The sequence below is a fragment of the Hemibagrus wyckioides genome, linkage group LG06 (genome assembly GCF_019097595.1).
Source record: "Hemibagrus wyckioides isolate EC202008001 linkage group LG06, SWU_Hwy_1.0, whole genome shotgun sequence".
In the NCBI taxonomy this organism is placed as follows: Eukaryota; Metazoa; Chordata; class Actinopteri; order Siluriformes; family Bagridae; genus Hemibagrus; species Hemibagrus wyckioides.
In genome coordinates this window covers 6365847-6378367 of record NC_080715.1, presented here as the reverse complement: position 1 = coordinate 6378367, position 12521 = coordinate 6365847, and the positions used below count along the sequence as shown (strand labels likewise).

The following is a 12521-nucleotide window of genomic DNA, read 5'->3' as shown; positions in this document are numbered from 1 at the left end:
AGAGAGAGAGACGAGAAGTGGCTGTTAGTGTGTCGCTTTGTGCTCACACATCAGAGAAATAACCTGCAGAGAGGCCACTTCAATCAGGTAAAGACAGAATGAGGAAATGAGCTACCGCCAAGAGTCCAAAATACACACACACACACACACTCTCTCTCTCCATATCTATAATGGAATACCACTAAGCCTACAACAAATCAACACACCCAGATTTTGTCTTTCTATACCATTTCATTCCACAGCAATGGATAATAAGATTATCATCCATTCCTCTGCTAAATAGGAAACAAAAAAATAAATGATTGGATTCTTCACCTCTTTACCTTTGGCATTCAGTCAATGCTGACAGTCCTCTGGTGGCTGAAATGAAATCTTTAAACTAGCCTTGCACTTATAACATGATGTTTAAGTGGTTCTCCTTCAATCCAAAAATAATCTTCATCAGTCTGTTCATCTTTGACAGAAAGTGGTTAAGATGTTGACCTGCTTGGCCCTTAATGCTGAGTTTTATAAATAATAAAGAGAGAGAGAGAGTCCTGGATTTGAGTATCTGCCAAATGCTTTGAATGTAATATATATATATAGTAGTATAGTAGTTCACAGCATTTTTGCCTCACACTGCTTGGAGTTGGGGGTTCAATTCCCTCTTCCACCCTGTGTGTCCAGTTTCCTCTGCCAGTCCAGAGACATTGTGGGCGGATCAGCATCTTCTGTAGTTTTAGGGTGCCCCCTGCCTTGTGTTCTAAGTCACCTATATATAAAATATCGCTGAATAAATGCATTTTAGAAGCACTTTCATGAGTGCTTATTCAGACATGTAGGTACAAGCTGTTTTTCCAGCTCAAGTGCTGTGAGAACAGATGTCTATTACGGCTGAAAAAACATGTGGCTGATTAAAGCAAGCTGTTAGGGGTTTTTAATTAAGTTACCCTGACTATTAGCTGCGACTTTAAATCCCTCTTGCTTTTATTACTAATGCATTTCTTGCATGCGGTGATAATTGCGTTCCCCTGTGTAGGGTTTGTTTATGGTACACAAATATTTCTGTGTCTCTTATAGCATGAACTCTTCGGTTGTGTAAAGTTGAGTAGTTTGTTCAGTGTATTCATGGGGCAACAAATCAGGACTAGCATGAGCTCACACTACAGTGCTCCTGGATTTTATATGTAAGGAATAATATATGATGGGTATAGGAAAATAATCAACAACTGGGTGCTGATCGCTGATTATTTCCCCGTAAAACCACGTTCTCAAGAGTTTTTTTATTTCTTTATTTTTATTTCCATATTGAGGGGATAACGATATTAAGCCAGAGATCCCACAAACATTTATACAGTTATATACTAAATACTATTTCTATTCATATCATTGTAGAATTAGGGATTGTTTGATTTTATGTAATATGATGCTGATGACAGAACCATTACATTTCAGTATCTGACATCTGACTCCAATTTATTATCTTCTGTTCACCTAAACTTCTCGAGCATTAATAGTAGCCCATGTGTGTAACCCTATCCTATCCCATCTTTTTTTAATGCCTGTCTGTCCACATTTACTTCCAAGTGATGGCTATACAGGCCTGTAGTTTTTAAGCTGCCACCACCCCCTAGTGATAAAACTAGTGATTTTTACATGTTCCTCAAACCTGGACCTGGAGTACAGTACACCTCTCCTGCCCTAAACAAAAATGTGGAGGACACATGGGTTCTGTCCAGTTTCCCATTCCCAGCCCTGGGAAACATTTGGGTGAAATATTCTAAAAAATAAAATATTTATTTTATATATAAAATATAATACTTTACTTTTATTACACTACTTTTTTTTATATTAAATTGTTTTTATGGCTGTTCACAGATCAAATCAAATACATTATTATAAAATTAAGGATTTATCATAATTTATTTATTTATTTTTATTTCATTCACCAAAAAAAAAAAAGTTTTTTTTTTCCCTTTTAATTGACCTTTTTTTAAATAGTCAAGTAAGGGGATTGGTATTTTAACATATAAAACATTAAAATAAATAAATAAAACATTACAAACTTATTGGTTGTAAATAACTTTTGATGGAATTAAAATTAAAAATGCATAGCGGTGAAAGAAACTGTCATTAGATGATGAAGATGGGTAAAATGCCAAAAATTGTTTATCAGTCACAGTATCTGTCAGTCATCCTATAATAAATAGTACAGTATCTCTAGTAAATATTCCCAAAACATGACATTGAAAGGTTATTTCACTGTTGCTGGTAAAGTAAATCTAAAAAGGTCTTCATTTTCTATTTCCATTATATGTCAACAACTTTAATTATGATGCTCATTCACATACAGAATTATTTTTATGTTATTTTTGTACCAAGGGAATCACTGCTCTGTATTATCCTCAGTGACAGCATCAGCATTATCATCATCCCCTGCATCATACCCAACATCATCCTCCACACCTTCAGTAAGATCCTCCATGACATCATCTGCTTGTTCCCACAGGACATTAAGCAGGCGCTCTGCAGCACGTTTGGTCGTTGTGAACTCCAGAAGTTTCCTCATCTTGGCCTGGTCCGTTAACTGCGCTCGCACAATCGCTGCTTTTTCATTGGATAGCTCGAGGTCATCTACTATCCTAACTACATTTTTCACTTTATCAATTAACTCGGATTTGTGGTCCTCTAGAAACAGCAGGTATTTGTCTGTGATTTCTAAAAGGGTTGATAAACATGTGTAAGATTTTACTTGAGCACAAGATGATGTTGATTTCTGTTATGTGTTAGTGTAGGCATTTACTACACCTACCTGCAATACTCTCGTCATCAGCTTGAGAGTTGTCTGGCTTATGGCTCTGAGCTATAAAAGAGATCAAATATAGTACAATCTATCATATCTATAGAGGACAGACATACAGAAATTTCATTTACTGACAAACATCAATAGGTCTGAACAATCCATGGTTCATACTGAGCCCAAATTTAAGTTCTGTAGTATCTTTTATCTTCCCTATACCACTGTTTGACCTGTAGCTGTACATGTAGCTTTAAGTACGGACACACCTGACCATCACACCAATATGTGCCAATATGTTAAACGTCCCATTACGAAACCATGGACATTGATATAAAGAAAATCCCCTCTTTGCTGTTCTACCTCTTTGATCCACTCGTCTGGGAAGGTTTTCCACTAGATTTTGGCCAAAAGACCATTAATAAAGGTCAGGCACAAAATCTGTGAAAGCCACTCGAGTTCTTCCACTCCAGCTTTGGCAGAAGATGTCTTCATGGAGCTCGTAACCCTAATTCATACAATGACACTCTGTACAATTGTGGGCTTCCAACAGTTTGAAGAAGAACCACATATGAGTATGATGATAAGATGTCCACATACTTTTGGTCACACAACGTAACTGGGATTATATGCTAAGAATCTACACAATAATAGTGTATGAAATATATTAAAGTGGGGATAGGGCTCAATATTGATTGGAAAATGGAAGTACTATGGTACAGTGCAACTCCCGTGATGCCTAGGAGGGTAAGAAGGTAATTATTTAGAAAAGATTATCAACATGATGCTACCACCACCAAGCTTCACTGTGCAGATCGTGTTCTCAGGATGATCAGCAGGGTTGGATTTCTACCAAACATGTCATGGACTGCTGGACAGTTTCCGGCTTGCCTCTTGGCCATTTAAGCCCAGATTTGTAAGTCTGAGCTATGGCTCTTTCTGGGTCCTTAAGAGTTACCCTTGACCACTTCCTGCTTCCCTGCTTTTCTAAATAATGTCCATTTTACCCAAACACATTTTCATGGCCTCTACACCCATACATCAAGATGTAACATGATGGTGCTTATGGAAAGGACAAACATTCTTGAATATTAAGCATAATATTTACCAGAGGCTGCTGAACTACTGGCCACTTGTTGGCTAGAGCTGTGGTCAGCTGGTTGTGGAGTCATGTTTCTTCGGTCATGATGGACTTCATATTGTGGTTGGTAAGAAACTGTATGTGCTGGAGCATGGAAAGTAGGTGCTGATATAGAAAGAAATACATACAGATATAAATAGATATAGAACTGAATCAATCATGGTGGGTAAAAATTTCTGGATGACTGTTTATAGCAAGCTCTCATAACAGATTTTTGTAACAGATTAATGCATTATACTCTTAATCATAAGAGCTCAAACTTCAAAAATCCTAAAGACGCAAACATTGAACATGAGACTTAACTGCTTTATTACATACCCATTTTCTGCAAAATGATATTCAAGGAGATGTAATAAAGCATCGATTGATGATCAGCATTGTTTTATGTTATTTTTATTATTTAAGTGTCTTTGAAACATTGATGGATTTAAACTACATTTAAATGGGTATTGTAATAGACTTTTATAAAAATGAGTAGCCTGGTGTCATTGCTCTGTAGTAGTAGAACATTTAGTCTATTACCAGAAGAGGTACTATTTGTTAAAGTGAGCGTATTCAGAGAAATATCACAATATACACTGACCAGGCATAACATTATGACCACCTTATATTTTACCCTTTTGCTGCCAAATCAGTCCTGACCCGTCCTGCACTGTGTATTCGGAGACCTTTCTATCAGAACCAGCATTAACTTCTTCAGCAGTTTGATCAACAGTAGCTCGTCTGTTGGATCGGATCACACGGACCAGCCTTCTCTCCCCACGTGCATCAATGAGCCTTGACCGCCCATGACCCTGTCACCGGTTCACCACTGTTCCTTCCTTGGACCACTTTTGATAGATACTGACCACTGCAGACCGGGAACACCCCACAAGAGCTGCAGTTTTGGAGATGCTCTGATCCAGTGGTCTAGCCACCACAATTTGGCCCTTCGTCAAACTCGCTCAAATCCTTACACTTGTCCATTTTTCCTGCTTCTAACATCAACTTTGAGGACAAAATGTTGACCTGCTGCCTAATATATCCCACCCACTAACAGGTGCCATGATGAGGAGATCACCAGTCTTATTCACTTCACCTGGCACTGCTCATAATGTAAAGCCTGATCAGTGTATAAGTCAAGTGTATTTATAAATGGTAACAGTGGTACAGTGTGATATTGTGTTCACTTCCATCTCGTGTGTATTAACTTCATTCTCATGTAGGAAGAGATGAAGCCTCTGTGTTCATTTCGAACAGTTATTGTGAAAATGACTTCAATATACTGTTATGTTGTGTGCATGAATATAGTAACTGACCCACAGGAACAGGATTTAGAGTCACAGCAGGTGTAATATGTTGGACTCTCGGATGAACAGTCAGAACTCGATTAGATTTCAGCCTCTGTTTCAGCATCTGGAGCACTGCATAAAGAAAATAGTATAAAAGGAAGTATTCATTGTATTCATTTTTTTAATTCAATTTTATTTATTCGATTTTTTTTTGTTTTATTGCTGTCTTTGTTTTTAATAATATTTCTGTGTATTTAACACAGGAACTGAAATTTCCCCCAAATATCATAATCACCTGTTTGGTATTCTGTCATTATTCACCTTATTTAAGCTCATTTGTTTCACCATGTCTTTGAACCTGCTTGTTTACTAAGTATACAAGCCTCCCTATCAAAATCTCATTAGAAATAGCATTAACAGCAGCATTAAAATAGATATAATGCAAGCTATAGGCCATGAATCACTTTGCAGCCCGATCTGATTTTTGTACTAAGATTCTTGTAGAAACTGCACTGAAATATTTCTATTCAAAAGCTACGTGTACAGTAACGTTCCCCAAAACTATAAACGGTGTGTTAGAAAGGCCGCATGTATGTAAACACTCGAGGGATCAACAAGAAGATTCATAATCGTCAATGTGAACCAAGATATTATTTTACAAAGCTCTGATTTGTTGATTTTTATTGAAAAATAAAACATAATCAATCAAATACAGCTGATAGCAAAGATTTGCCTGAAAATATGGAAACATTCACCAATAGTGATCTGGAATTAATAGAGAATTTTGCAAACTTTAATGTGTGTGTGTGTGTGTGTGCATGGTTAGGTGAAAGGAGATGGTGGACACTGGAATCCTTGGACAATTTGAAGGCCTTCCTTTTGCCAAACCCCTAGATGTTTAAAGGCACTTATATCTCTAGTATAGTATCTCCTCCTATATCTGTGCATCCAGCTTCAATAGCAGGTCTAGATGCTAGATAATGTCTGTATATGTACAATAATATATTAATATATAATCAGGCTTATCACATGATTAGGAAGCAACTGACCACTATGGACAGGAAGAACCTTTCCAGCATGTGGAATCGTCCTTTGGACTTTGGGACAAATCGTCAACACTCGATTAGCTTTTAGTTTCTGTTTCATCAACTCCAGCACTGTGTGAAGACAAATGTTTACAAAACAGACCTGTAAGGTTAAAGAGGAATGAAGGATTAACCTGTTTATTAAGTCTTAAGGTGATGAACGGCATAAAAGAAGAATAATGCATAACACTTGCAGTGTTACAATCGCAGCAATTTATAAAGTAATGAGATTAATCAGTAACTGATTTCATGGCTAGTTCTGGCTGAGGTTTATTTTAATGCAGCCTGTCATTATTTTTTTTTGTTTTCTGTGTTTTTTTCATCGACATCAATTTTATTTTATTGTTCTATTTTATTTATTTTATTATTATTTTTTTTAAACCTTACATAAGGACTTGTATATCACACACTATACATAAGCCATGTTGATATGGTGAGGAAATGTTTATTAATTGCGTATTAATTATATAAAGAATTGAAATATTTTTGAATAGCACAAACAGCCCTTTAGATTTTTTAGTATTAATAAATAAGTAAATAAATGAATAAAAGAGAGAGGAAATCATCTGACCTGGCATGCTTTTCCTGTTGGGTGGCATTGAGCTCTTGACTACCTGAACAGTGAGTTTCCTCTTGTCCAGCACCTTTCTGTTTCCTGCACCAATAAAGAAAGCAAACATTTTACAGACTTGTTAATAATATCTGAAGTAATTAACTTCACTAATTATAAAAACCTGAATTTCAGTTAGATTATAATTATCTCTTTCTGCAGTATGCAGATATAAAGATATTTTAGTACCTTTACAGTTAATATACATCCTTTATCCATGAGATCTTATAATAGAAATTCTTCTGTACTTTGTGGACACAGTATCTGAATGTACACAGATCACGCATAACATTATGACCACTGAGAGGTGAAGTGAATAAGACTGATGATCTCCTCATCATGGCACCTGTTAGTGGGTGGGATATATTAGGCAGCAAGTCAACATTTTGTCCTCATAGTTGATGTTAGAGGCAGGAAAAATGGACAAGTGTAAGGATTTGAGCAAATTTGATGAAGGGACAAATTGTGATGGCTAGACCACTGGATCAGAGCATCTCCAAAACTGCAGCTCTTGTGGGGTGTTCCCGGTCTGCAGTGGTCAGTATCTATCAAAAGTGGTCCAAGGAAGGAACAGTGGTCACCCGGTGACATGGTCATGGGTGGTCAAGGATCACTGATGCATGTGGGGAGTGAAGGCTGGCCCGTGTGATCTGATCCAACAGACGAGCTACTGTTGATCAAACTGCTGAAGAAGTTAATGCTGGTTCTGATAGAAAGGTCTCCGAATACACAGTGCAGGACGGGTCAGGACTGATTTGGCAACAAAAGGAGGACCAACACAATATTAGGCAGGTGGTCATAATGTTATGCCTGATCGGTGTACACTTGCCATAGACTGTGTTTCCAGAAATTGATTACAGTTGTTTAATATTTGCTTTTAAACTAAAATGGTGGCAACAGAATATTTTATAGAATTATTACTATTACTATTATTCTCATGTGGACAAAATGATCCTCTGTGGCGACCCCAAACAAGGAGCAGCCGAAAGAACAACAACAACATTACTATTACTATTATTAATTTTTACTTTTTTAAAGACTTTTTCAGGTAAGGAAATAAACACAACCTGGCAGAAAATCATGATGCTGACAAACCTGAGTATGTCTGTTCCCGAAAGATAATAATCATCATTTAAAATATACATCATGCCCAGATTTATGGATAAAAGGAAAGAAAACCTGACCTGGATTAGGATTTGTCCTCTTGTTGTGATGGACGTTTCCTCTAACACCTGGAGCAGTACTGTTAGTCTTCTGACCTGAATTAGGATGTCTCGATGTGGTGGGATGTGTTTTTCCTCTTAACCCTTGGACAAGGTGAGACAATATAATACAATATTGGCAATGAACAAAAATATCCCTGAAAAAATAAAGGAATTTCACCTGAACTAACACTATAACCAGTTAAAATGACTGTTAAAATTAGTGTTTTGTAGCATTCATGTAAAATTTTAGTGAGAGAGAGAGAGAGAGAGAGAGAGAGAGAGAGAGAGCATACACTGCATGTTTTAATCAATGATAAACTATATTTCTCTATTAAAAAATCTTAAGTTATTTATTAAAGGTATGCTCTAGTTACATTTCCAGGCAAAATATCCACTCTCTATTAAAAGTACAAAATATGTGTTTGTTTGATATTTTCATTACTAAAGGGACAATACCTGGATTAGGATTTCCTCTTTGGCCTGGCCGTACGCCTCCTCTCCCTGCGTTCACTCAACAAAATGCAAGTATTAAATAAGCTGAAATCAAATATATCTGGATCTGTTTTCAGCAATCAGTGCTTCGGTTCTGGGAGCAAGATTCACTCTTTGTAATATTTCGAACATATTTGAAATCCCAAGGCTGTGAGAATGTAATACAGTATAATCACCATTTAATGCTCAAATTATTGACAAAAAGGAATGAAGATCTGACCTGGATTAGGATTGGTCCTTCTGTTGTGATGGACGTTTCCTCCAACACCTTGGGAAAACATGGCAGTGTAAAAGAGAAAGAATTTAATGTGCTCAGATTTATTATTTAAAAATAATACTAAATTAAAAATCGGAGGTTTCTGACCTGGATTAGAATGTGTTCTTGTTGTGTGATTTGTTTTCCCTCTAAATCCTTGGACCAAAAAAAAAAAAATATCAAATATTGGTCATGAGAAGGAAAATTGTTATATCTTATAATTAATTATAAAGGAATTTCACCAGTTCTAACATCGGGACGAGTGACTGATAGAAAATAACTGTATCATGTACAATGAATGGATTTGTGTGTGTGTGTGTGTGTGTGGTGGGGTTAATCATTGCTTATAGGCATACCTCTAAAACTTATTGATGTATTTGTTTATAGAAAAAAAATCTATTTAAAAAGAAAAAAATCCAGATTTCAGACTTCCATGTTTCTGCATCGTTCTTGATTTTACCCTTTATATACCTTAAGTTAGGCCCCCGACAGCATGGCTCCCAGGATCTTTTGGGTTACCTGCATTTCTTTATAATTTTTTTTTTCCTTTTGTAAAATACCTGGATTAGGATTTCTTCTCTGGTCTGGCCGTACCCCTCCTCTCCCTACATCCAAAAAAAGTGACACTTTTGTTATATTTATAACAAATTTAAAAACCAAGACTGTGTTGAAAAACCAGATATCATGCACCATCAGGGTTAGCAGGTCTCAGGAAAAAAAGTTCCAACTCAACACTATTTCAAACAAATTGTCAAAAAATTATGACCCTGATAAACCTGAGAACATTTACCATTTTTTTTACCAAGAATGTTCATGTTCAAAGTGACATCGATCAGGCATAACATTATGACCAACTGTCTAATATAGTGTTGGTCCCCCTTTGCTGCCAAAACAGCCCTGACCCCTCGAGGCATGGACTCCACTAGATCCCTGAAGGTGTGCTGTGGTATCTGGCACCAAGATGTTAGCAGCAAAAGTCCTGTAAGTTGTGAGGAGGGACTTAAAGGATACCTTTGATAGATACTGACCACTGCAGACCAGGAACACCTCACAAGAGCTGCAGTTTTGGAGATGCTCTGATCCAGTGGTCTAGCCATCACAATTTGGCCCTTGTAAAATTTGCTCAAATCCTTACACTTGTCCATTTTTCCTGCTTCTAACATCAACTCTGAGGACAAAATGTTGACTTGCTGCCTAATATATCCCACCCACTAACAGGTACCATGATGAGGAGATCATCAGTCTTATTCACTTCACCTGTCAGTGTTCATAATGTTATGCCTGATGGGTGTACATATATAAATGTAAAATATATTTTGTGGTCAGATTTATGGACAAGAGGAATGAAAAGCTGACCTCTATTATAATGTGTTCTTGTTGTGTGGTGTGTGTTTCCTCTAAATCCTTGGACAAAAGGTGACAGAATATTAAACGTTAGTGATGAGAAGAAATGAATGCATGTCTCTAAAAAAAATCATTGTTAATGAAATACTGACCTGTATTAGTTCTCATTGTGCTTCTTGGAGGCATACGGGCACTGACTGCATAAATTAAAGGAAATATATATATATATATATATATATATATATATATATATATATATATATATATATATAATTTTTAAAAATGTACTAGTGTTTTGGTGCCATCTTTGTCAAATCTGATCCTAAAATCTAAACTAAAATTACTTCTTATAACATAGGTTAGTGGCTAACTAGCTGGCCGATGTATCGGCTAAATATCACATTAAACTAAAAGTCTTCGTTCTGATTTATTTATTGTTTTATCGTGATTAGTCCCTTGTCTCCTGTTTGCTCCCAGTGCTCCCCCAGATTTTACTATGCAAACAAAGCAAACAAACAAACAAAAATCCCACTAGCATTAAATTGTCAGTAATGATTGAAGTACATTGAACACAATTATACAAATTTGGGGATTGTAGATTCCCTACATGTATCAACAAATGACAAATAAAATTAAAAAAAAAAACAGGTTGCCAGATGCATAGAATTTCTGGGAAGACCCTTAAAGAGAGAATTTATTATTATTATTTTTAATATAAATTGTACACATATTCCAACCTCTAGAAACGTGTCTTGGCATCTTTTCCTCTTCTGCACCTGCAAAATAATGTACTTGATTAAAATCACACATATCTGATCAAACAGACACTTTAGGAAGGTGACTGCAATCCATCCATTTCATGCATTTTCTGTACCGATCATCCTTCACAGACTATAGAAGACTGAGAGTAGAATGAAATACAAAACTGGATTAAAATGCAGTTATGGCAAATTGAGAAATCTTTCCGCTTCACTCACCGACAGAAATGCAAAATAAACCTAAAACGCACGAGCAAAAGTAAAGAGAAATAGGCTACTTCCTCGTTTAACGAAGACTGTACTGTACTGCGCTGCATGAAGAACTGATATTCGCACCGTTTGCGGCTCAAACTAAACTGCGCATGCGCACAACTTCAAATAAGAAAGAACTTCGGTTCTGGTTCTGGTTCTTCAGTCCGCATCCCAGGCTCGAGGGACACAACTTCCGCGCATGCGCACACATATGTAAGGGTGTGTAAATAAGTTAAATGTTAAATATTGGTGTGTAAATGGGGACAGCGCCATCTATCTGTTGAATAAGGGTATAGTGGGGTGAAATCTGGGGTTTCTCACAACAGATGTAATGCTGTGGGTTAGCTAAGCTGTGTGGTTTGAGTGGTTTAGAGATTTATTAGGAAAATGGATTAATACGCTATTAAGTATTTTTTAATAAACATTTAATAAACTAGTCGATATTTGTTTAGCTTTGGATGTGTCATTTCACATCAGCTCTATTTATTTATTTATTTATTTATTTATTTATTTATTTATTTATTCTCTGTACCCAACACCTGATATTACCACTGGGGGGTGGGGGGTGTTTCCTGTTTAAAATAATCTGTATGTGTAAGTTTTCATAATATTAATTGATATCTAATACATATACACCAATCAGGCATAACATTATGACCACCTGCCTAGAATTTTGTTGTTCCCCCCTTCGCTGCCAAAACAGCCCTGACCCATCGAGTCAGGGACTCCACTAGATCTGTGAAGGTGTTCTGTGGTATCTGGCTCCAAGATGTTAGCAGCAGATCCTTTAAGTCCTGTAAGTTGTGAGGTGGGGCCTCCATGGATCCGACTTGGTTGTTCAGCACATCCCACAGATGCTGGATTGGATTGAGGTCACGTCAACACCTCAAACTCCTTGTTGTGGTCATCAAACCATTCCTGAATCGTTTTTGCTTTGTGGCACGGTGCATTATCCTGCTGAAAGAGGCCACAGGTATCAGGGAATACCGTTTCCATGAAAGAGTGTACAGTACATGGTCTGCGACAATGCTTAGGTAGGTGGAACGTGTCAAAGTAACATCCACATGGATGTCAGGACCCAAGGTTTTCCAGCAGAACGTTAAGCAAAGCATGATATTTTTGTGTGTGTTGTATGTTGTAACTAAGCTGCTGTAACAAAAGAATTTCTCTTGTGGGATTAATAAAGTTTTGGCTCTTTTTGTAGCATGTTTGGATTCATGGGTTAGTATACTGTTAGTAACTATGGTGTATGCATTTTTATATTGTTTTTAAACTGACTTGATAGATAGATAGATAGATAGATAGATAGATAGATAGATAGATAGATAGAT

At 36.7% G+C, this 12521-nt stretch overlaps 1 protein-coding gene across 4 annotated transcripts; it reads right to left on the bottom strand.

The window, feature by feature from the left end:
• Positions 1-1963: 1963 nt before the first annotated feature.
• LOC131353944 (uncharacterized) lies at positions 1964-11388 on the bottom strand. 4 transcript variants are annotated; one of them, XM_058391097.1, is made up of 15 exons: positions 11158-11388; positions 10918-10956; positions 10333-10377; positions 10193-10240; positions 9397-9441; positions 8945-8992; positions 8801-8848; positions 8545-8589; positions 8068-8190; positions 6845-6928; positions 6238-6345; positions 5216-5320; positions 3885-4022; positions 2792-2842; positions 1965-2697 (listed from the first exon to the last, which is right to left on the bottom strand). In XM_058391097.1, the coding sequence occupies exons 2-15, from the start codon at positions 10937-10939 to the stop codon at positions 2366-2368; spliced, it is 1242 nt and encodes a 413-aa protein (XP_058247080.1). In that variant the 5' UTR covers positions 10940-10956; positions 11158-11388; the 3' UTR covers positions 1965-2365. The 4 variants fall into 4 exon arrangements, with proteins under 4 accessions (XP_058247083.1, XP_058247080.1, XP_058247081.1 ...); XM_058391100.1 differs by lacking the exon at positions 6238-6345 and having other exon boundaries at positions 1964-2697; XM_058391098.1 differs by lacking the exon at positions 10193-10240.
• Between the last annotated feature and the right edge of the window lie 1133 nt (positions 11389-12521).